The sequence below is a fragment of the Stegodyphus dumicola genome, chromosome 2, assembly GCF_044657685.1.
Source record: "Stegodyphus dumicola isolate Sdum_Otavi_A_Nest chromosome 2, ASM4465768v1".
NCBI classification, from domain to species: Eukaryota; Metazoa; Arthropoda; class Arachnida; order Araneae; family Eresidae; genus Stegodyphus; species Stegodyphus dumicola.
The window spans coordinates 177,780,317-177,807,606 of NC_140769.1; the positions used below are offsets into that span (position 1 = coordinate 177,780,317).

Genomic DNA, 27,290 nt, shown 5'->3' on the forward strand with positions numbered 1-27,290 from the left:
TGATATTAAATTCAAAACTAAATTGCGTATTGTAATAATTTATTACCTATTTTAGATATACCTTGATAGATGTCCTGATGTACAGTTTTTGTGTACACATTATCCAAATAATGTGAACAGCACAGCAATGCTGCTACAGGTGAAATGCAGCAATGTAAAATTTTGTTTCAAACTTGGAAAAACACCAAGGGAGTGTTACAACATGTTATGCGAGATGTATGGGGATATGGAAATAGTATTTTATCAGGAAAAAGTGGGTACAGATGTGCAATGATGATTTGAAAGATGTGCAATGGTCAAGTAAGCTCATGACACATTGAGCACTCTGACATGCTTCAATGAGAAAAAAATTACATGAATTTGGTCAAAAGTGAATTTTTAATAATCATTAAAGATCTGATAATGCCAAAACTAATCAAGAAATATGTGTATTTCTAAATTTTAAGCAAAGAAATCAGTTTTTGTTATGATTCAGTATCGAGTTCAAAACTATGTTTTTAAAAAATATATTAGAATAGAAAATAAAGTTATATTAAATTTTTGTTATTCATTTTCTCAAGATATTTATGATTGTATGTTGGTTTTCAATAATTTTTCTTTGATTTTTAATACAAATTCTTTGATTTTCTACAGATTTCTCAAATAAATTGTGCTTCTGATCAAATAAATTGCAGATATTTTTGCTGAGTCTGAATGATGTCCTTTTCTTTATCTTCAATTTTCTCCATTTCCATTCTTTTCCTTTTCTCTCTCATTCTTCTATTTCTGATTGTAGAACCTGTATCTAAAAATAAAAAATTTTTAAATTGTCATTTAAAAATTTAATACATAATAGATTGTTTCAGTTTTATTTCAACATGCTTGTAGGATTCCCCACTGTGTAATTCTAAGTTACAGTTGAAAGTGGAAAATCTTAAGAACTAGGAAGCGAATAATCATTTGAGTTCGTGAGACAGTAAATAAACTTGAAAAGGGTTAAAAGACCCTTTTTTATTATTCAAATAAGATTTAACAGAACTCCAACTTAAAGTTGTACAATACAGCCGACACTCTGGCTTCAACTTAAAAGATTTAAGAAATAAACTAAATTAAGAGTTGGCCCCTTAATGCTAATTGACTGCGAAGCTATCAAGGGCCTAAAGTACGGCCGAGCGTGATAATACCTTACGAGAGAGTAGCCTAAAAAGGCAGACGTGTGCTAGCCAGAATATTTGGTATCTCTCTCACTAAGACAGTAGAACTTCGCGGTTAAATACCACTCTTCCTCATTAGCATTCAGACGTGATTCTAAAACTACATTCTGGCCGGAAGTGGTCAAGTTGAAATTAAGAAGCGATAGGAAAGGAAGTTTAACTCAAAATTTGACTGTTAATAAAATTAACATAATCCTTACATGCTTATTAAGAGAAGCTATTCTTAAATATAAAGTGAAAATTCCATAAAAGACCTGTTATGATATATTTTCGAGCAATATTATGGATTTCCTTCACAGTCTTGCTACCTGATGGTAAGTGCCTCTGAATAAAATGATATTGCTGTTTATAACTAAGCCAAGAAGATGATGTTAGTCTTCTGATCATGTCATCAACATAGAAAATACAAGTACCAGTAATCCTCAATGTTATTTAAACTAACATCGTCTGGCAGAGTTAGAAGTAATTGCTGTGATAAGTTTTACTGTTCATATTATATTTCTCTTCACATTTAGAAAACATCTTGCACAAAACAAACAATAAGTTACTAAAAGAGTTTTAGATAATTTTTAGTTTACAGCGTTTTCTCCTTCCTATAAACAATAACATAAAAATTTTAATATTAGAAAGATCTTTGATCTGGAAAACTGCCACCTCTGTGTCTTAGATGATAATTATATAATTTTCAAATGAATAATTTAAAAGAAATAGAAACACTTCTTAATGATTAATATCTATTTTATTGGTCCTTCCTGATTAACCACCTACCCTCCAAAAAGTATTCATGCACAGAATTATGTACGTGACAAACCATAATGTTGCCAAAATTTGTTTATGTGCAACATGCAGGCAGCAGATGTTCATTTCAGTTCATGCATATTTCCATCTTCTGGATTCAACAGTCATTTTTTTTATTAATGTTTTTGTATAAAGTGCACTTTTTTTCTCACAATGAATTGTAAGAGGATTGTTGAGTTTGCTGGCTGATGAAAAAGAAAGTGTCATATTTTTTTTTTCGAATTTGCCTACTACACTAATTTGAATACTATATATACTGTACTTCTTAAATTGTAGAATTTTACTTACATGTTAGATTAAAATTTTTAAGAATGCGAGCCAGAAATTGGTTTGAAGATAGCCATATCTTGTGTACAACAGAACTTCTTACCTTAATATCAATTACACAAGTAATACTTATTTAAAAAATGGATTACCAGAGCATTTAATTTAGAACATTTCACATATTTTTACCTCCCCCTCCTGAATGTTATTAGTGAATTCCATAAGGGCAATTTATTTACAACAAAAATAATAAATTATACAATTGTTTTCATTTACATCTTATAATTTTATACTATATGGTTTTCCTTGTTTATTTAGACACATATAAATAAGGCAAAAACATATAAGGCTTTTAAAAGCATATATACTGTAATTTTATACAACAAGAATACAAACTTTTTCGTTTCCTTAAATGCCATTGTGGTGTTTCAGCTGCAGAATGCCATTGTGGTGTAGAGTTTCCTAAAGTAAATTTAGGGAGAAAAAATTAGAAGAAATCGTATGAAATAAGTATGATTTACTCAACAATTTGCTATGACATATTTATAAAATCAGAGATAATTTTTTATTTTGTATAATCATAAAATGGCAATAATCATAATTAAAAGATAGCATATAATACCAGTAGGCATTTCATCATTCTCTATGACTGCAAAATTTTCATTGCTTCCATCAGATATTCTGTAATTGTTTACTGAAGATGATCCCTGAAATATAATAAATGTTTACAGAAACAGACATACCTATTGTATAATGCAGTAACACATTAGTATCAGCACCTACCTGTTGGCTTGGAGTATGTATCACAGAATTTTCTGAAGCTTCCAAAAAATAAAATATTACATAAGACAAAAAATTATACAGCAAATAATTTCAAAATAAAAATATACTTTTTAAATATACTTTTAAAATGAGTTTTAAATTTTAAAATTAATTTTGTAACAACTTACTATTTCCTTTCAGTTTTCTTCGTTCCTGAAGATAAATAAATTAGTATATATTACTTAATTAAATTTTAACTATACAGTAATTGAAACTTTAGAAAACTGTTACTTAAAAATTATTTGAAATTTAAAGAATTAAGGTTTTCTGCAGGAAACTGGAAATCTGCTAATGCAAACCAGCTTACACATTTCTTTAAGTTCGCAATTTGTATTATCAATAATAATAAATGGTGTAAATAATAAATAAAATAATGTAATAAATGGTGTATTTGGTGAGATTTAGCCAACAGTAATACCTACCAAACTCGTTAAAGTAAATATTTAGGAAAAAGTGTGTGTGTGACACTATGAATCTGACACTAACCGAAAACGAGACGCTAATGTTAACCGAAAACGAGACGCTAATGGCATATTTTGAAATAGTTAGACATATATAAACATTTATTATCAGAAATGGAAAACTAGAAATGAAATTTTATTGTAGTTTAAGTAACCTTTTTCTTTCAATGAAAAACAAATCAGAAATTATGTTTTATGACATATTATTATTTCGATTTCAGTATCAAGGTATTCAAAAACTGCTAGAATAAAAGATGTTTTAATACATGACACAGGGAATTAAAAACATTTTAATGTTATTCTTCTAAAAATCATAATTTTAACACATTATCTTTACATTTTTGATAAGGCAATAACATTATTACACTTGTTAAAAAGATGTCATGAAATTCACAAACCATCAGAATATAGATTTGAATTATGACAAACATAAAGAATACTATCTGTTTAAGAAAAGGAAAGCTTTCATGCAGGATCACAAATATTCTTATAAATCACACACACACACATATATATATATAATTCTTCTGCAGTTGAAAGACGAACATATTTTGAGGACGAACATATTTAAAGACGAACATATTTTCTACAGTTTTTGCCTGTTTGAACTATACAAGAAATTACAGTTTCTCCCATGTTGGATATATTACTTGAATTATAAACGGGACTAAAACCTGCGGTTTTATAACTATATACTTAATTCAAATAAATAAGAACAGATTTGTTAACCCTCCGAGCGTTTTGAATGAGATAAGGTATTGTTTTGTAAAGCGTCAGCAGCTTTGTCATCAAAGCTTTTCAAAAGCGTGGAAGCTTTCTGTCACTGTATCCACCGAAAGCGTTAAACAGTTTTCTTTACCCCCTACACCTGCGGAGAATCATCCAGATGAACCGTCACCACCGGAACCGGTGGTGACGGATGAACTCATTAGTGTCGGCTCTAAAAGTACCAATCACTGTCAGAACTTTGCCCTTCGAGAGTTTTCAAGAAGTAGAATGCTTCGAAAGCGATCTGACCTTGTAACAGTAACTGTTCGCTTTATGCTATGGATTTTGTTATCAAATGAAAATTTTGAGGAAACTTGAAAATCAAGACTTAAAAAAAATATAAATGTTTTAATTTTTTTCCGTTCATAAACCTCCATTTTTATGTATATGTACATGTGTGTGTGCGCGTTTATATATATATATATATATATTTATTTAAATTTTATGGAAATCAATGTGCATACGGCAGTAATATCGAAATATTTTTTTTGTTTCTAATACCCTTCACTTTAGTTATTGAATTTATTTCTAATATACGTTTGCTTGCTAGGATAAAAGGAATACTTTCTCACTAAAACAATATGATTTTCGATAGTTCCCAAGATAGTTTACTTTTTTAAATAAAGTAAAATATCTTGTTAACTTGGAAAATTTCTTATTTTATTTGCAACTTCGGGTATTTTTGATGCAGAGTTTATTTGAAGCTACGGATATAAATAATATGCGCTTGATGCGCTTTATTGAACTTATCGGTATTACTTTCAGTGTAGTTACCTAATGCAGAAACATAAACTTTTATAGATATTTATATTTATAATTTGGTTTTCGATATAATGAACTAAGATTTCCCAGAATTCTATACATTTTTAAATTTAATTTTTCAGTATAATAATATGCAGTTACTTTTAAAGGGTGTAAATGGTGATTGTTTTGAAATATGAAAAGAAAAATATTATGTTTGCGCTCAAAAAAAATGCAAATGATAACGAATTTTAAAATAAAATTGTATAGATATGATCATGATTAGATTCATCTTCTTTCAGTTAGGTTATTCTAAAAAATATTGATGTGTTCAAGAATACACATGATCAAAGTGCGAATATTAGAAATTATATAAAACATGCACTGAAGTAGAAGTAAGCAACAGAAATTCAACTAATTTCAACGAATACCCGGGATAATAGGATCGCAATCTATCTGAATATTTAAGAAAGTCTTGGCAACAAAAGTCTTTGCTTCCTATAGGATCATATTTATTTATTATTACGTACATGTGTGACTGTTATTTTCTTATACAGAGAATGTTTTTTGCATCTAGGGTTTGCAACAAAAAAATTAAAGATTTTAATTTCCGTAAAGCAAAATACAAAATAGACATTCTAAGGCAAAACTGAAGTGTAAAACCCTTTTTATTCACCAAAATGCACAATATATTTCTACGTCAACTAAAAGAAGCAAAATTAAGTTTTGTTCATATGGCTGGCTGGCTCAGTTAGAAATAAATATGTAATCTTTTATTCCTTCTTTCCTCTAAGAAACTAAAATTCAACGAGATACTTCAAAGCGCGTAATTTATTCATTTTCAATAAAAAATAGTTTATACTAGTATTTGGATATTGCAGAACATAGGAGAGCTATTTATTGCAAACATACTAGGGCTGCTATCGTGAAGGGCTTTCTAAGGGAAACTGACTTTACACGAAACACCTATGATGCAGTCATCCCATTCGTCTATGTTCGAACCTAAATCAAACTATCGGCAAGTGTTTTGTCATTCGGCTATTAGTAAGGTTCAACTAGACGAAACCAATTCAAAACTTTTATTCGCATACAGTACTAAACTCGACACTCGCAATAAGAGAATTCTAGTCTTACTATATTTCTTCTGTTCTGTAGTTAGCTAATTTTAATGCAATTAGCAGGCAATATCGATATTGGAAAAATTTTAATGTGAAATGCACTTTAGAATTTTCTTTCGCATCGTTCTAAATTTTACAGTGTGAGCCAAGTTATACGAACAGATAATAGTTATATATGACTAAAGCGTACTGACTCTCCTGGATAGCTGAAAAGAAGTCTTTTTCATCAAAGGTGTCATATATAATACGTAGAATGACAATGCACATTACCTTTCATTCTTATCGTCCCTCCCCTAATTTTCAACGCATGCCCTATTTTTTCTTCTTTTCAACATGCACCCTATTTGAAAATACTTGATCTGTTTTTAGAAATAGACGCTAAACTTTTCTCAGTATCGTAAGAGAAAGACGTTTAACCGAATGTAAGAACGCATTTCTGTGAGTACAATTTTGTAGGAAAATCTTCTGCAAAATGCTTCAATTTTATAATAAATATGTGCATAATATATACAAAATTTAAGAACGGATTTTATAATTATACATACATATATATATATATCAAACCCTAAAGGGGAGCTAGGATAGATGGGCTACTAGTCTCAAAACGGTATTTTACAGCGGATTCTATAAACGGCGAATCAACTTTAAATTGTTTCCACCAAATATTATCGTTCTGTATTATATTTAAAGAAATTAAATAATTAAGAATCTTCATGAATATATGTCTTGCAATATTAAAAATATAGTACCTAGAGCCATCAAATTAAGAATAACGTAATCCCCCACTCGAATATGCACATTGAAAACTGGAATTTTTAAGTTCGAACTTGTTTAATTATCTCTTTCATATTTTGTAAAACTTTGACGAATCTTTGATTAGGAAACTATCAGTTTCAAAGCGAGCAGTGGTAACACTGTAATGAATAAAATGTTTTTATCTCCCGCGTGCGAGACTGTTTATCGGAAATTCTAAATATATTTTGTTTTTAAATATTTTATGATATTGCTGTTGAATTGGAATTTATGTGCTTTAATTGCAAAGAACATGGTATTTAATAAATAAAGGTAACACACAAAGCGTCAAAAAAAGTCCTTTGGACGTAATATAAAATCTGAAAGCTTCTGGATTTTATTTTAATGTTTTTAATTTTATAATTCCTTTTTAAAATCCAAATGAGTGTTAGTACAGAAGGGCTATTAGTTTCGAAACGGCATTTTGCGTCGAATCACTTTAAATGCCCGAATCACTTTTCAAACTGTAGCCACCAAATATTATCGCCCTGTATTTATTTAAAGAAACTAAATAATGAGAATCTACATGAACGTATGTATGTTTCTCGCATTGCGGATAAACAACGTTACCTAGAGTCGTCACATTTTGGATCACATAGTCCTCCACCCGAACAAGGACACTTGGAAGCCCGAATTTAGAATTTGGAATATGTTTTTATTGTCTATTTCATATTCTGTAAAATGTTACCGGATTTTTGATTAAAAAACTCAACAGTTTCAAAGCGAGCAATGGCAACACTGTAAGGAATAAAACATTTTTGTCTACAGCTGCGAGCCTGTGTATCGGAAATTCTAATGATATGCTGTTTCTAAATATTTTTAGCCCAAAATGACGTTAAACCAAATGCTCTCGAAACATGTATGTAAACTAAAATTCAACAAGATACTTTTTTTTTTACAAAAGAAAACGCGTAATTTATTCATTTTCAATGCCTTAATTTAATGGGAAGAATTCATTTAAATGAATTCTTCCCATTAAATGAAAAAAATGTCCGTTTGGACTAATATAAAATCTGTTTTCATTTTTTATTTATTGTTTTGGGTACTGAACCCAGTTTTATATAACTTTTCAACCACATATTTTGCGCTAGCATTATTTTCTTATTTCTTATAAAACGTTTTAGAAAAGTATTTAAAATAAATGGATTTTATATAAACAAGTTAAAGAAAATGCGTAACTGTCATAAGAAAAAATGAAGCAAGGAGGATAAAAAGTTTCACAGGTCGTATTTTTAAACTAATCTAATTAGCTTATTATAAGAAAAAAAACTTTTTTTTTCGATGATAATAATAGAAAAATAATGGGAGTAAAGATGCCTGCAGGTTTCTTTATGTAGAGTAATATATTTATATTAAAATAAATTTCATAATCGCTAATTTTAATAAAACAGAATTATATTTGCATGAGGTTTGCATATTTCATAAAAAGCATGTGCATATTTGTATCCTATAAAATAATTTGTTAAAATTCTACAGGGTATTTGAATGGGCTCCAGACTTGCTTGTTTGGGGGCTTGCTTGTTATTTCATACAGCAATGCCTTTAATACGGCAATTCACCAAATGCACGTGATATATATATATATGTTCTCTTTTTCGAGCTTTTATAAAAGGAGAGTCATATAAGCCATTTAGTAGGAATGAAACTTTTTTACAGCTCTCAGCTGATATTCTGATGATGATTTATAATGTTGTGCTGCCGTTATTTACTTTCTTATACAACTGAATGAATTTTAAAATATTTATTCATCTTGAATTTTTTTCATAGCTCTAAAATTATTTTCTATTATATTTTGGCGAAATAAATTTTGTTTTGATTTGAGAAGGAAAAATTATATTTCAAATAATTTTATCATTTATATTTTAGAATAATGCCTATTTATCCGAGAACATCTTAAAAAGAGTACAAGTGGTTATGATTTTAATGTAAGAAATTAACTGAATAAAATTAGGCTTTCAGTTATGGACTATTTCGTCTACGAATGCATGAGAGACTTGTGAAATTTAAGTGTCTGCAAAGCGATTGTGCAAAAAAAGTGCCATTGAATGTGTTGTTCCTTACCTTGCTAAAGAAAATTTAGAGAAATAAGCACTTATAAAAGATGCTGAAACGATCAAAAACTGCGTTTAAAAACTTAAAAATGCAACTTCTGTGTAGTTAGTGCTTGAAAGTAATTACTTGAAATCTCTCCTGCAAAATTTTGATTAAAATTATACATCAGTTAATCTGCGTCAGACGAGTATGGATTTCTTATTCTAATAGCACACTGAGAAACATATTATTCATCGACATATTTATTTCTTTTGCATAACGAAAAAAAAATTTGCTTCACACATTTGTAATAAAATGAGTCAAAAAACTGTCGTTGTGCTGAAGCCTAATTTATTTGCATTTATTTATTTGAAATTGGAACGACGGTTCTGCCCGGAACGGTGAAAAAATTGTTTAGTCGTGTAATCCTTTTGAAGCATGTGTACATTACAACTATCAGGAATCTACTACCAAAATGCACTTTAATTAACGATAATTGCACATTGATTTAGTGAATACTATATCTTTTTGTTATTCTATAATATCAAGAATACATTTTTAGAACTGGGAAAGAAAATTATATTTAGAATTGAAAGAAAACATGAATTTCACAAATTTTTTGCATTTTACAAAATATTTAAGAATTAATAAAGCAATACTGAAATAAAATATGAAAAGATATTAAAACACAAAGTAAATGGTAACAAATGACCCAGATATAAAAGAATTTTGCTTTTTTATAATACTTATTTCATCAATTCTTTTTTATTTGTCCCCAAATTGATTTCTTTCTCAATGTATTTTTGCTCCGAAAGTGAATACCAAATCGTACGATTGGTATCATTGACAGTGACAAGAATAATATTACCACATTTGTATTAATTACAGAAATGTGAGCCAGTTCCGCTTTAAAAGTCCTCAGTTGAAGCTTTACTGCTCTTAGGCACAGAGCGAAGAGTATTAATTACGAGATTAACATCACTGGAAATGTAAATCACAACAGTAAGCATTGATTGTTATTGATGCCTATTAAAACATATAATATTATGATAATTATCTCAAAAGGTGATACGCTCACCAATGGACAAGCAGTAAAATTGCTGAACACGGGTAGTTCGGTTCGAATCTCAGCGAACGGGCTGGCTGCATGGACGTTTTCGTGATTTTTCCATTGTGTAACATGTATAGAAGGCATTTTCTCTTAGACAGTTCTCCATGAAGGCCTCCCTACTTTGGCAGATAGCCTTCGAGCGCTGTTCAAGTAAACCAAACCAAAGAGAAATATTTCAAACGAAGCATAGATATTAAATTTTAAATAATTCTATTTTGTTCTTAGGCTGTGGAATTATTTGAGTGGACGTGAAGGAAGGATGCCATAAAATCTGCACATAAAATTTTATAAAAGATATGAAAACTGATTTCAAGAAATACATGCATATAATTGGCCTTTTTAGCAAAACCCCAATCATAAGTATTAATTAATGAATTTAAAAATAAAGGGTAATCAGTACCTAATTTAACATAACTCATCAGTCCTTAGCCATAAATAACGTCCACTAGCGGCCGAGCAGTAACGTCACTGAACACTAGTAGTTTGATCTGAAATTGAGTTTTCCCACTTGGAACGTGAATACGAGCCAGTTTTCTTTTAAAAGTCTTCCAAGAAGGCATCCCTCTCCATACAGAGACAGCCCTCCTTTGTTTTAATTAACCGTAGTCGTAAATAACAAATTGTTTTCCCATCAAAAGTCCTTCATGAAAGTTGTCTATCTTTATCTGAGCATCTAATTGTGTCATTTCAAATCTTGATATAGACAAATAATCGGAAATTCTTATTTCCTTTTTCGAAATTTTTTGCATCACCCAGATCACCATCATATGTTTTCCACTTTCGTATAATGCTTGCGACGATTTTATAAAAAGCTATTTACATTTCTTTTCTACTAACAACTATTTTTCATAATTATTTGCTCTTACCTGCTGAGAATTTTACGTCCCAACCGTTTCGAAATTTGGAAATAAACACATTTTCATAACAGTAAAATATTCATAATCAAATATCGTCCGGACCCTTTTATTCGATAACACTTTCAGTAAAACGGAAGTAATTTGCTTAGGGTAAAAAATGCATCATTCGATTTCATGTACTTTCAGTACTTTATTTTATCAACGTCAAAAAGCGATTTAATCAAATAGGATATTATTTGCGAATGATTTTCATATCATGCCAAGGAAGTTTATCAGTAGTTCGTTTTAAACGAGAAATCAGAAGTGTCAAACGAATTTTTCTTTAAGGAAACGCACCTTGTCCACATTTTTCAATAATAAAATGTCCATACATCGCATTCAATCAACTAAATGAATTTCGATACAAACATATAAATGACACATTAGTTTGAAACGGAATTACAAGATTGGAACTCTTTCAAAAATCTCATTTTTATTTCAGAACAATTATTCAAAATATATATTGAAGTAACTCTTTTTGTGAACTGTTATAATAGTTTTAAAAAATACAATATTTTTAATCAATGCGCACAGCTAAAACAAAAATTATATCAAATTTCTCGGTTTTTACAGTCATTGTTAGATACCTGTTTAAGTACTTATTCTATGCTAAAAGAAATTATTTGTAAATTAGGTAATGCTGAATTCTTTAAAAGTTATTCATGGGTTCCGTGCAAATTACATTTACTTTTGCAGAAGAAATTTTGCTTCGCAAATTTTTCACATATATAAAAAGGTTTGCGTTGAAGGCTTTTCAGTATTTTCCAGTTTCGGCACGAAAATCGCCCTCAGGTCGGCAGATGGTACGGCTGGATTTGATGTTTTTATTTATGACCCTCCCATTGTAACATCTTCCTCTAACGATCGCTGTTTCCCCACTGCCAATTAAGCGCGAAAGGAGGTCAGAGGGGACGACAGTACAGAATATTCCGTCCTCAACGATTTCGAGACGGAAAATGTAAGGCAGGAAAAATCGTTTGAAACGCTTTCGGATTTATCAAAAGTTGGGAAAATAATCCGTGTGTGACGCTTTGGAAAGCCATCTTTCAATACGGAAAAATCCGTTCGCAACGCTGAGAGGGTTAAATTTAAATCCAAGCACTCAAAACTAGAAAAAAAGTATTCAGTAACTTATAACTATTTTATAAAATGTTTAACAGAAAATTCAGTTATTTATGAATATCATACTCGCTTTTCACATTTATTAATGACATTAATAAGATTTAAAACACCCTGAATATCAGTAATATCTTGAACATCATAACACATGAAAAAAATGTCATTTATATATCTGAAATTAACAAACACATTATAAAATTCAAAAGATGCTTACATTTATTAAATATTGTGCACTAGTATCAAATTCTACTGAGGTGATGCCTTCAACACAAGTCTTCTCTATCAGAGTGTTCATGCGATGCGTGCGTTGTTATACAACAATTCCAAATTAACTAGAAGTGGACTGTACTAAATATTTTATTCGACAACTTTAATCAAATGCGTGCCATCTTTCAAGCGATGACTTACTACTAATAACAACAGCAATAAAAAAAAACTGAGTAAGCGTTTACAGGGTTGCTGTAATGAACATCTGCGCCATGCAAGGCGCCAAGAAGAGAAAAAATGACGTAATCTTACAGTTAAATAGTCTTAATGACTTAACATACCCCCCGGCATTGAAGGGTTACTTCAATAATTTCGTGCGATAATACTCATAATAACCTACAAAATTGTACAATTACTACCTTATACAATAAAGCAATACGAATAATATCTCTTAATTCAATATAATAATATTCAATTTTCAATAAAAATTTTATACACAATACAATGTACAATACAAGTTTTATAATAATAAGCTAACACTTAACTAACTTAGGAAGTTTCTTCTTGGGGTAAAATTGCAATTTTTGTAATTCCACGTTTAATGATGCCCTTTGCTGTCTGTATTTCGACTACTCTAACCTTACCGTCAACTCCAGGAAAAATTCTTGTAATGTGCCCTAACACCCATCTACAGACAGGAAGCTCATCCTCCTTAACTAGTACTAGCATACCTATTTTAATATTCGTTTGTTCTACCTTCCATTTTGAACGCTGTTGTAGTGTGTTTAAATAGTCCCTATGCCAACGATTCCATATCAACTGGACAAATCTGGTAGTTCGTTTCCATCTTGAGAGTCTGTTTTCAGGTATATCAATTAATTCGGGTTCTACTATAGCATTCAAGGGTCTTCCAATGAGAAAATGGCCTGGTGTTAATGCCTCTAAATCATTTACGTCGGAAGATAAGGGAGTAATAGGGCGAGAATTTAAAACAGACTCTATCTGAGTTACTACAGTTAATAACTCCTCGAAAGTCAACCTTGCATTACCTACAATCCGCTTTAAGTGATATTTCACGGATTTTATTCCAGATTCCCATAGTCCACCAAAATTAGGTGTCCGTGGGGGAATAAACTTCCATACTATTCCTTCTTCACCTAAATAATCTGCTAATTTTTTGTCAGGATTTCTAATTAAATTGTTAATTCTTTGCAATTCGGCATTTGCGCCAACGAAGTTTTTTGCGTTGTCTGAGAAAATGATTGAGCATTTTCCGCGCCTAGCAATAAATCTCTTTAAGGTGGCAATAAATGCATCAGTGGTGAGATCACTCACTAGTTCGAGATGCACTGCCTTTGTTATAAGGCAAATGAAAAGAGCTAAATATACCTTATGAAGATTTCCTTTCCTCTGTCCCTTGTACCTAATAAAAAATGGACCGCAAAAATCGGTGCCGACATGATTAAAGGGTGAGCTTGGATTTACGCGCTCTGCAGGTAATGACCCCATAATTTGTTCGATAGTGACTGGTTTATTTTTACTACAAATTATACATTCATGGGTAATCTTTCTAGTTATATTCCTACCTTGTAATGGCCAAAATTTCTGTCTCATAAAACACAATAATGCTTGCGAACCTACGTGTAAATATTTCTGATGATAATGCTCAGCAATCAGCTTAGTTAGTTTGCATTTAACAGGCAAAATTATTTGATGTTTTTGTGAAAACATTACATTGGCCCCTTGTAATCGGCCTCCTACTCTCATTACATTATTTGCATCTAAAAAAGGGTTCAAAGAAAGTAAATTACTTTTATTATTAATGGGTTTACCTTGTGCGAGGGAGTTATAATCTGAATAAAAACTACATTTTTGAACCTCTCTTACTAAAAAGGATTCTGCCTCATTTAACTCCTTTGAACTTACTCCTCCTGTTCTTCTCTGTGCTCCTTTCTGTTTTGCACACCTAGAGTTCCAAATGAACCTGAAAATATAACTAACAATACGTAATAATTTTAAATAATTGTTAGTGATATCTAGGACATTATCAATAAATTTTGAAGGCAAAGTGCATAAACAAGCAATGTCAGTTCTTTTTCTCAGTTCATTAGAAAATGTCTCTGTTTTTTCTAATTGTTCAAAGTCAATGTTCCTGTTAGGTATGACACCTTCACTCAAGAATGGAGGACCTTTCCACCACAGATCAGCATCATGCAGCTTGTCAAAATTCAGTCCTCTGGAAATAAGGTCTGCCGGGTTCTCCTCTGAACGCACATAATTCCACTGGCATGTCTGTGTTAGCTCTTGGATCTGCAACACTCGATTAGCAACAAAAGTTTTTAGTACATGCGGGGGATTCTGAAGCCATGCTAACACTATGGTTGAGTCACACCACAGACATATTTTACTGATGTCCAATTTCAATAAAGGCACCACCTTTGCAACAAGCTGTGCTAGCAGTACAGCTGCGCAGAGTTCCAGTCGAGGTACTGTCAGCGGTTTTAGTGGAGCTACTCTGGACTTGCTGCAAAGCAAATGTGAAGATAAATTATTGTCACTTCTACAGCGTAAATAGATGGCTACTCCGTATGCGTGTTCTGATGCATCTGAAAATCCATGAATTTGTATATCAGAAAAACTATCCTGTAAAACATATCTACTGACTTTCAAATTGTTGATAGATTGCATTGAATCAATAAAAAATTGCCAATCCTTAATTATCCTTTCGGGTAGCGGATCGTTCCAATCAAGCTTCAATAACCAAAGTCTTTGGATGAAGATTTTTGCTTTTGTTATCCCTGGACCAAGCAGTCCTAATGGATCATAAATGCGAGCAATATCAGACAACACTGTTCTCTTTTCGTAAGTATTTGGTTTCTTGATGGTTGATTTGTACGAAAACCAATCTATCTTTGGATTCCATAATAATCCTAAAGTTTTGATGCTCTGATCGTCATCGAAATTACTGAAAGAATATTCCTCTTGTCCATCCGGAAACTGCAAAAGATCAGGATGATTAGCACACCATCTGTGCAGACGCATTCCTCCACGTGATAATAGGTTAATCAATTGCGACTGTAATTCTTTAGCCTCTATTAGAGTATGGGCTCCTGTGAGTACGTCATCGACATAAAAATCCCTTTGTACTATTGGCGCTGCTAACGAAAAATTGTTTTTCTCGTCTTCTGCTAATTGATTAAGTGTGCGTGTTGCTAGATATGGTGCGTTGGAAGTACCGTAAGTTATAGTCTTCAGTCTATAGACCTTAACTGGTTCTTCTTCACTACTCTTCCATAAGATGCGTAATAAATCTCTTTGATGTTCTTTAATCAAAATCTGACGATACATTTTTACAATGTCTGCTGTGAAGGCAATTTTATGCGTTCGAAATCTGCAAATAATATCAAATAGTTCGTCTTGAGCTAACCCTCCATTCAGCAGAATATCGTTTAACGAAATTCCAGTAGTCGTAGGAGCAGTGGCATCGAACACTACCCTAAGTTTAGTGCTAGGTTTCTCGGGCCTGAAAACCCCATGGTGAGGAAGATAATATGAGAAACTAGAGCTATCCCCTTCATCAATTTCTTCGGAATGGCCTAATTCATTATATTCCTTAATGAAATCTTCGTATAAGTGTTTCATTGCGGGATTGCGAGTGAAGCGTTTAAGTAGATAATTCAGTCTTTTGCTAGCGTTTTCTCTCGATTCGCCTAAAAGGCTAAGTCCTTCCTCCTTAATTGGCATTTCCACTACATATCTGCCATCATCTTGCCTCGTGTGTGTACGAAGAAAGTGCTGTTCACAAAATTCCTCTTCCTGACTTTTCACTTTTTTTGCTTCATTAATACCTTCAATCTCCCAAAACCTTCTCATGTTGTCAGATAAATTATCCCCATTTTCCACAAACCCACAAAAATTATCAACACTGCCTTGCTGCGGCATGTGCACTGACCCGCTAACGATGTATCCAAAAACTGACTGATGGAGAATCAGGTCTTGCATATTTATTCTATTTGTTCCCAGTAAATCAAAAAATATTTCGTTAGATAATAAAACATGTATTTGACCAGGTTTATAAAACTCTGGATCAGCTAAACCAATGAGTTGCAACTGCTTAACATCAGAAATGTTTATATATCTAGCAGGCGTTACCCGAGTTATTTTTGGAACAACAAAAAATTGTAAGGTACGAATAAAATCTCTAGTAGCGTTAGCGATGGTTGCTATAGCTTTTTCCTTAACACCCATAACTGTACCATTGATACCTGAAATAGAAGCGTTTATTTTTCTTTTCTTCAAATTCAATAACTCAGCACCTTCTTTAGTAATGAAATTATTTTGAGAACCGGAATCCAGCAAGGCTCTCAACGAGATAAATTTTCCATCATTACCCTTAACGAAAATAATTGCAGTTGAAAGTAGAACTTGTTTATTAAAAGAACTGGAAATATTCAGCGCAGTACCGTTAATGGACTTTGTTTGGTTGGTTTCATTAGTGTCACTAACCTTTTGGCTGCTTGCCATTGGAGTAAATGTATCAGCATTTGGAGAAAGATTACTGCTAAATTTATTAGTCTTGTTTGTGATTTGATTCGATGTGCCGTTTGCTCTATCGAAATTTTCTTCATTTCGATCAAAATGTAAGAGCGAATTGTGAAATTTCTGACATTTTCTACATGTATTAGAACTTTTACAGTCCTTGATTGTGTGGACCGAAGATAAACAATTGAAACATAGTTTTTTTGTCTTTACAAATTCCAATCGTTTCTTGACTGTTAGATTTAAGAATTGCGCACATTTCAACAATAAATGATCAGCTTTACAATAAGGACAATTTTTTGAATTTTCAGAAAGTGATGTAAGAGCCTTGGTATTAAATGAACGTTTCGATTCCCCATGCGGAGGTTTGTAATGTGATAGGGTGCGAGCGTGTTCCTTCAAAAAACATGTCAGTTGTTTAACCGTTCCTATCTCGTCTTTTTTAAGTGACCTTTCCCACCAACACCGAGTATTTCTATCCAACTTTTCAACTAATAAATAAACAATTAACGTGTCTGAAAATTCTTCCACCTTTTGCTCCAATGCTTCCAAGGATCGTAAACATTCATGCACGTTATCGATAAATTTTAAAAGCGACGAAGTAGAATCACTCGTTTGAGGTATAGAAATTAATTTCTTTATGATAGAATTGATCAAATCTTTTTTGTTGCAATAGCGATCAACCAACAGATTCCATGCTATGTCATAATTCGAATCTGAAATTGGAATGGACTGAATAATATTTAAAGCGTCTGCCTTACACGAACTCTTTAAATATTGCAATTTTTGCGCATTAGTTAATTTGCTATTTTTATGCACAGCTGCGGAAAATAAATCCTCAAATTCAATCCATTCTTCGATTTTCCCACTAAATATTGGAAGAGACAATTTAGGCAATTTTATATCCGAAAAAATTATGTCTTTACTCGAACCGTTTTCATTTGAGCAGCTATTCCTTTGAGAACGGATCTCAGAAATTTTTCTTTTAATTTTCAAATGAATTTCATCGAGATTATCTACTACATTTTCCTTTTCCTTAATGAATTCGTCAGTGTCCTTTTCTTCACAATGTGCAAATAAAGAATCGAAAATGTTACTTAATTCCTTTTTAAATTCTAATATTTTTGATTCGTATAACTCCAATAAGGAAATATCTGCTTCATCCACTGTAGAATTTACCTTATTTTCAAACTTTCTGATACTGCATTTTAAACTCTTTTTGTTAGCTTTAATTGTTTTCAATTCACTCATCATGAACAAATAAATAATTTATCACTTACCGTGATTGCAGATTTCTCGACAGCAACACCGGAAATGAACGATGACACAGTATTCAATCTTAATTGCGTAATCCACACGAAAACGAAAGCATTCCAAACACTCTATATGAAGTTATGCGTAATACAACCAAACGAAAGTATTCTAAATGTTCTAAAAAGTTAATTTTAGCAACGATATCTTTTACCTGTGGCTCGGCGGGCCATAAAGTGTTCATGCGATGCGTGCGTTGTTATACAACAATTCCAAATTAACTAGAAGTGGACTGTACTAAATATTTTATTCGACAACTTTAATCAAATGCGTGCCATCTTTCAAGCGATGACTTACTACTAATAACAACAGCAATAAAAAAAAACTGAGTAAGCGTTTACAGGGTTGCTGTAATGAACATCTGCGCCATGCAAGGCGCCAAGAAGAGAAAAAATGACGTAATCTTACAGTTAAATAGTCTTAATGACTTAACACAGAGCAAGGCCTTTTTCTTCACCATATGAAAAATTCATATTCGTACTTGGCCCTCCTCCTGTACCGAAATGATTATTTTTTATTTTCACTGCCTTCTTTTTTGTGCGGCTTTTCAAATCGATCCATTTGTTTTTTACTTGTTGTCCAGTCCTTTTGACTCCTAACCCAACAGAGTTCAGAATCTCCGCAATTTCACTCCATGCTTCTTCTTGTTCATTTAAATTAGCGTATGATTTTCCTAATTCTCCATTAACAAGTTCTTTGTAACTCTCAAGAGAATTTACAAGAACTACCGATTCTCGCACAGAGAAATTACTTGATCTTTGCATGATTTTAACCGAAAACAAGACGCTAATGTTCAAGTTCCCTTCGCTTATCGAACAACGTGAATTTGTTTACAGGGATACACAATTTCATTGGATAACAGCTTCTGTTCATCGGTTATGCTTTCCTAGCTGGAGAGATAGCTGGTTTCCAACTGCTATTTTGACGTCATCGATTGCGAGAGGGCAAAAGCGTCGCAACTGAATTCGCTTTGCTAGGCTCTGTTAGGAACGCCCTACTGCGATGAAGAAACTGCGATTACGAAAGCGTCGCACTTGAATTCGCCCCTTAGTCTGGACACCGTCGAGATAGAAGAACGCAAGGAGGTTAGAATAGAAGGAGGGAGGGTTCGCAGTTTCCTCCACTATCGGGGAATGAAACTCCACCGAACAAGCGGCGTCCATGTTTGTAACTTCAAAACATTGCATTACCTCAGTGAAACGTCCGTGTTTTTAAACTGTTCGGTGCATGTATTTTCCACTAAAAATATGTAAAATTTATAATGAAATACTTCGCTATTGTTAGTTTTTTGTTTTAAAGTTATAAAGATGATATCCGTAATTTACTACATACAGAAAATCATTAAGATATAGTTCGAAATCTAAATGCATGTGCATAATATTAAAGCCTTTAAAAATAATGTTTCTGCATATTTCAAGAATTTGTTTAGGTTTTATTAGCAACCCGTTGGGTGTACTTTCCAGTTTATCCTTCAAGAAGTAATATTTCTGATTTATTCACAATATTGTAATTTATTAAAGAATCATTTAAAATATATTTAACCTGAAATTAATAGCAGATACTTATCTAAAAAAATAGTCACGGGTTGGACTTTTTTTTAAATGAAAGTTTTAAATAGATTCTTTTCACAACCAACAACTTTATAACTACAAGAAAATAAATATTAATCAAATAAAACAGATTTGTGTGAATTCAGTGATTTCAATTTATGCGCGTTTCATATTTATGAATCTCAAAGAAATTGCCTTGAATTAAGCTGAATTACAGAAATATACCTAGACCTATATTTTTGGACACATCTTTCCACATGTTCAGTTGTGTAAATATTTTACTTACTTTTATCGCTATACTGCCCACAAATTTGTAAATTTATGCAGAAAAATTTTAACAACAGTAAAGTTAGTTTATCTTGATCAAATGCACAAATTATACTCTTAACAGTTCAAAAAACTTAAAAATGAATAATAATTAATACATAAAGAAAGGTATTACTCTATTTAACACCTTTACAATTCATAAAAATAGTAACAATTGGTGTCTTACTTTACAAGAAAATTATCAAACGAATGACCTAAAACGTTCAAATTATACAGTTTAAATCCTAACATACATCATTGTATGTTAAGGAACAAGAACATGCCAGCTATAAACAGAAACATTAAAATGTATTTAACATATTTTGATTAAGTCCTTTTTTTCACATCTGGAAAGAAAACAACATGACATTGCGATATTTTTTAATCAAATAAAAAAGTTAAAAAAATCAATACTTACGCGTGAAAAGTAATCCCAGGAATCTTTTTCAAAAATTTGTTTGTGCATCCATATACAACACAAGCTGACATGTTTAAAAAAGAACAGAAAAAAAATGCAATTACAGACTTCCTTGCACAAGTCACAGCGATAACAGGAACATGGCCGCCAAGCTTCACCGTTTCAGTTGAACTTTCCCTCCTTCTATTCTAAGCTCCTTGGAAGAACGGGTCGTTTTTTGCGATCTACTCGACAGAGAGCGAGTCTGGTGTCATGGTCTCGATCAGAGATCGACGCGTCGGAAATATTTCCGTCAGCTGGACAGCTGCCGTTTATGTCACTAACTGTCGTTTTAGAGCTAAACTGAGGACGGCGGAGGTCACGGATTGTTTTTGGAAGTGTACGTAATAGATATTTTAATTTCTTAAGATTTGTGAAAAACTCGAGTATTTAGCAATAGAAATAACGCATTTGATGCTGACGATTCTACATTATTTATTTATTCTACTTTACCATTTCCTTAATTAAATTTTAGGGAAAATAATATATTTGGTGCTTCTTATTTGACATATAAAGAAGGAGTGCATACTATTAATTTAAAATTGTAATTTTTAAACTAATGTATATCTCAATGTACTTAATTTCATGTTTTTATGAGTAATTTGTAAATTTTGAAATTTTATGTTTTAAATTATAATGTATTTCCATCTACTTTTATTTTAATTTGTAGTGTATAAAAATATAATACAATTAGACATGCATTAAAGAATATGCAGTATATAATTCAAACTATGCACATCCTAAATTCAACATTTACATTAAATTGCTTTGAGTTAAAAAATTTATTTAAGTAGTTTCAACTGTACTGATATCAATGTCAATTTCCAATAATTTTTAGAATCTCCGGCATAAAACAAGTTAAATTCCTATATAATTTTTGGTTAAACTAAATTCTTGTAAATAATATAATGCATGATTTATAACTAGTTATCAGATTTTTTAATTTGGTCTACTGTTAGATATTACATCAGTTTTCTGTATTTTTATTCAGATCTAAAAACTGCTTGGTTTGGGTTTTATGTAATTACGGCAAAGCCTCGAGGGCTATCTGCCTTAAGTGAGGGTTGCCTTCCTGGAGGACATTCTAAGGGAAACTAGCTCTTATACACGTAACACATGGAGAAAACCATGAAAACGTCCATGCAGCCAACCCGTTCACGGGATTCCAACCTCGGACCGAACTTCCAGTGTTCAGCGATTTTACCGCTCGGCCGCTGGTGGGATCGATTTAAAAAGGGTATAAATAGGAACATTGGCTTCAATTTCTTTCACTGCATCTGTTAATATATTTATAATACAGTTTTATATATATATATATATGTTATGTACCAGCTTTTGTCAGGAATAAATAGATTGTTGAAGAATCATAAATGTGGTCGTAGCTTAAATTATCAGACGATAAGTTTAAAAAACAGGATCCATTTATTATTGGTCAGGAGAAATAGCAGTTACAAAATCAGATATTCGGAGTAAATAAAAAAGAACTACTAATAACATTTTGTATGAAGTTTACTGCATCGTGACATTTAAGAAAAAGCCCGATATTCTTTTGCGAGTCCTTTTATAGCCTCTGGAAAGGCGGAACTTCCAAGAAATGACGTCAGCCTCGTCAGCCAATCCAGTTCGCTTTAAATATTTCCAGAACATTCTATAACTGTACGTGTAGAAAAGGCGGGAAAAACAACTTGACTACGCGGCTGTTAATTTAATTCCACGTACTTTCAAATAAGAGAACGTCGCCATTAAAAATGAAAAGAACATACAGTTAGAATTTTAAGTGTATTCTTGACTATGGAATTTTATTATTACAAATATTCCCCCCATCTGAAAAGACATGAAGCCGGGCGCCTCGGCCACAAGACATTCCAAATAGAAAAAATATTTTAAATAATTGCTTAATTTGTTTGAAGAACTCGCATCCAGAATTCGAGTTTCAATAATATTAATCTTAAATAGACACTCTCACTATAACACAGTCAATAATAGTATCAATATATAAATTGTAAATAATATATCTTAATATATTGACATTTATAGAAAATAAAGAAAAATAACATTATGCATGCAGTATTAGGAAAACATTTCTCGAGAATAGTTTCAGTTCTGGATCCAGGTCTTTAGAGATTGCTGCAAAACATTAGAGCAGTTCGTATTTTACAAATCTTTCATTTCCAGTTCGCCGTGGCTTTAATATTAAAATTTTTTATTTGAGGTGAGGTATTCCTCTATTATCTTCTTCATATCATTGACAATTGCAATACTTGACTAATTTCTTAACATTTCCTTTTGACTTTTAGTTTCTTTACAGAATTTCATTTTGACTACTTATTCATATAAAACACTTATTTTGATAATAATCATTATACACAATAATTTTACTCGTATTTTACCTTTTACTATCGACAATGACAATTATGTCATATACTGCATTGTCGTTCAACACAACTTTCAACTTCAATAGTATTTTATAATTACCATTAATGTCGTTGCCAAAATTGACACATAAATACAAAATAAATACAAAGATACAAAACAACACACCAAAAATTTACAACACAGAAAATTAGACATTAAATAATTAGAGTTGCTCTAATTACCTTTAGTAGCAACCCCAGTTGAGCGTTTACCAAAAGGAAGGCGTGTCTACCTATTGGTGATGTAGTTTAAAATGTTCTGGGTCTTGGTAGTGTCGTAGTCTGGAAACATGGACAATATCAGTAGGTTTCTTTGTGTGATAATTCTTTTTATCAATTTCATAATTAACCTCAGATAATTTTTTGACAATTTGGTATGGTCCAGAATAGGGAGCTGTCAATTTACGTGTATTCGGAAATTCAAATTCATCAAATAGAACTAGATCACCAGGTTGAAACTCTACATCTGCAAATTTTGTGTCATAACGACTTTTATTCCTTTTATGGTATTCAATAGTTCACTCTTAGCTAATTTTCTCGTTTTGTCAACCGGAGGGTAAGTATTTTGATCTAGGGGAGAATCGAAAGGAAGTTTTCCGAGTAAAAGATATGCAGGGGTGAATTTAGTTACCGAATGAGGGGAATTATTATATTCACTAATAACTTGATCCAAAATTTTCGTCTATGGAATTTTCGATGATGTAGAATTTACTTTACATCTTAAACGAGTTACTAGGGTTTGGTTCACACGCTCTACTTTACCATTTGTCTGGAGGTGATGGGCAGGAGTTAGAAGTTGTTTTACATTATAATTTCTAAGAAATTTTTTGAATCTATTGCAGGTGAATGCGGCATTGCGGTCACTAAGGATTTTTTCGGGGACTTGAATTTGGAAAATTTGTTTCAAAATATTAGCATAATATTTTGAGTGCAATAAGTTTCTGTAGTTGCACTTTTAGATAGAAAAGCCCAGATATATCTTGTGGCATGATCGATCACAAGATGTAAATATTTTTTTGTAGAATTATAATAATCAAAACCGCCGACTGTATGAATAGAAAGACATTCAAAGTTAGCCCTAGTTTAGAAGCTTTGAAGGCATTTTTTGCAACAGCTGAAAGCACATTAGATTTCAATTGTTAAGCACATTAATTCATCCATTACATTATGGAATAATGAATAAATTTATAGTTTCTATATGTATGAAATGACAGCTTCAGAATATAAAATTATTCCGACACGATAGAAGGAATAATCACTTAACTAATTGATTATTTAATAATAAATTAATTGAATGTTTAAGTAATTAATAACACATAGTAACTTTTGATTTAGTTAAATTCTAAATATAATCACAGACTTTTCTGATAGTAACATCAAAAATGTCTACGAAATCATTGACCAAGAGTGCACTTGGTTATGTCTGTCATTAGTTTAAACCTTGGACACATTATAGGTGACAATATGAATTTGCCCAGCTCTATCTCCTTTTGGAACAATGACCAGAAGATAGATCCAAATTTCATCTACTCCTCTTCCGTTCCCATTAAGTCTTGAGGACTTATTGTTCCATGCTATATACCAGGGCTTAATTTCTAAAATTAGAAGTGCCGGAGCCCTATGGAAGACTGTGAGGAAGGAAAGAAAAAATAAATAAATAATTAAAATAGCTAATAATTAAATAATAAATTTAAAATTAATATCAATTAATTTGGTTAAATTAACTAATTTAATTAAATTAAGAAAAATGTAAATAGAAATTTAATAAATTATTAAATTAATTTTGAATAGTTAAATAGAAAAAAAAAGTATTTGACCTCTCTTATTTGAGGTATTTTCCGGAATTACAATTCCACTTAGATACTAAGAAGCAGCTCAGCCAATCTCCGAGTTTAAGCCCTGATTATACATAAAATGTACTATTCCAAGAGATGACAAGTATCAGTCTTTTTTTTTTTTTCTTTGCAGGACACCAAGGAAAAAAGATAAAACGATTAAAGCTCCACTAAGGAAAATAGTGAGAATTCTAGAAACAGGATGAGGGTATGGAAAGAAATTTAACTGAAAAGTGTAACTTTGAAGAAAAAGAGGGAAGAGTTCAAGACTACCTGATCGCGATGCCTTGTCGATATAATTCTAGCCGTCAAGCAGAAATTTTCCCTGAATACAACGTGAGAATAAATATAAGACTTCTCAGTACAAGTGGCAGCAGTGGTCCCCCCGTTTGGTTACATCACTCAGAAAGTCTACAGTTCTGCAGAAGGAAGTCACTAGCATGGAACGTGCACGACCAGGGTATCACTTTTAGTTCTTTAAGGAATACAAAATTTACCCGCTTATAAATTCATAGCATATCCTGGAGAATAAGCCTTTGGCATATAATTGGGGGCTTTTCTTTCCTCAAAAGTCTCAACCTCTGTGCAAGGCTTGAGTGCGATGGAAAAACAGGCTCGCATTCAGAAGTTAGAATCGGATTTTTAAGATATGTTACTATTAAAACAAAATTTCTGTGTTAAAATTGTTGTTCACTTGCATAAAAAAAGTGCCTGAGCTCTTTTATTTAGGGCTCCGACGCAATTTAATCTCTGCTTATACACAAATGCCACAAAGTGAAGAGAAATTTAAATGCCACCAAACTGCACCCCTTTAATTCTCATTCTAAACTTTTCAAAATAAATACAGATTTATCATATGAATACAGTGCATCAAAACAAAAATATATGTGGTACTCAATTTTTCTTTTGTTCATTCTTCAAAAATCTCTTATGGACCTCAATAATTTGAAAGAAAAAATGAAATTATATCTGAACAACGGCATGTTCTGTATTATAGTAGAAAGCCCACTCATGGAAATTTATTATTCCCGAATTATATGACTATAATAACTAATTCCTTTATGCCACTTCTCTTTTTCAAAAGTCTTAAATTTACTCTCAGAAAGAACTAAGGGTTATAAAAGAAAGCATGGATTTTCATTATTCTAGAATGAAAAAGTGAAATTATTATTTAATATTTTTATTTAATGTAATGACTGCAAAAATGTACGCCTTAATTTTAAGAAAGTATACTGTTTTAACACAATTTTTTCAAAATGCTTTGATCATGTATAAAACAAATTTTTGTTAATTGAATATATTAATTTTAATATTTTATGCTAACCATAACACAATATAAACCTGAATTGCCAGTGCTGTGAGCAAACAGGCATAGAAATCATAGGAACAGTACACACTCAAGCAATGGTTAAGATACTACTAAATGATTCTCGTTCTTCTTTCGGTATAAAAAAATTGCATCTCTTACTTTGATAGTATTGTTGCGAGCGTACGGGTTCGTTATGAAATGAATGCACAAGTCCGATGAAAAATGAACAAAAATTTATTATTATAACAACAAATATGATTAAATATCCTCAAATAATCGTGCAGTATCATAATATTCACAGTAGTTATCTTTTAACTTGTAGGGTTTATATTTATTTTAACTAACATTTATTTTAAGCTATCTTTCCTGTCAAGCCTTTACTTTCCCCTAGAATTGCCAATGCCAGAGTATGCAAATCATAGTAGAACGCGCAGAGTATTCAAATTTTAGCAGAAGTAAATTGAGTTAAATAGAAGGGAAACGAGATTGTAAGTGTGCTTCTTTTGTGAAGGTTGCTAGGTAGAAATTTAAGAATCGCGAGTTTCGGCCTGTGTGCCTATTTCGGCAGTTCGTTGAATCTTTCAACTTCTTAATCAGTAAGTTTGCTGAATCTCAGCTGTATCTTAGAACGCGGTTAAGTTAGTTACGATTATAGAGCCTCGTAGGTAGTGACTTCGTTATTTATTCATCCTGTCATTTATTTTTAGTTGCGATTTTGTCTAGTTTGTTCAACCGCCGGGTCGGCGTAGTTTGTGAGCGTCAAGTGAACGCAACTGTGATTTTTAAAGTGAAATAAAAAGGGATTTAAACCCTTCTTACGAGTTTGTGTACTTTACAGTTCATAGCAGTCACTACTACTGTTGCTGACAAGTTGGGGCCACGCAACATCATAAACTACTCAAACGTTCAAAAGAACTTAATTCAAAACGGCTAAAGAAAGCTAATCCGCGAATTCGCTACAATCAACAAGAGCAGTTTTCTAAACAACAAACTAAGTAACTACAACGAACTGAGAGGTTTTCCTCCTTTTAGAAGATTTTAAAATTACGCGCGAGAATTTTCTAGTACTTTCTCGAAATCCAAAAGAGATATTTATTAAATGTTTAATGCACGCGCTCTTGTATTTTCAATTTTCCGGCTTAGCTTTCTTTTAATATTCGTCACGCGCTGCACTGCGCAGGAAATAAAAACATTTAATTTATAATTGAACTAACATTAGCTTTTTAAATACCCAATTAGTAACACTGC

The 27,290-nt window shown here is 31.8% G+C and overlaps 1 protein-coding gene across 1 annotated transcript; it reads right to left on the minus strand.

Moving 5' to 3' along the window:
• Positions 1–422: 422 nt before the first annotated feature.
• On the minus strand, positions 423–18,935 carry LOC146998664 (uncharacterized). Its single transcript, XM_085810248.1, has 6 exons — positions 18,744–18,935; positions 3,206–3,230; positions 3,039–3,076; positions 2,878–2,962; positions 2,652–2,717; positions 423–784 (listed from the first exon to the last, which is right to left on the minus strand). Exons 1-6 carry the CDS (start codon positions 18,933–18,935, stop codon positions 660–662), a joined length of 531 nt encoding a protein of 176 aa, XP_085666374.1. The 3' UTR covers positions 423–659.
• Positions 18,936–27,290: the final 8,355 nt, after the last annotated feature.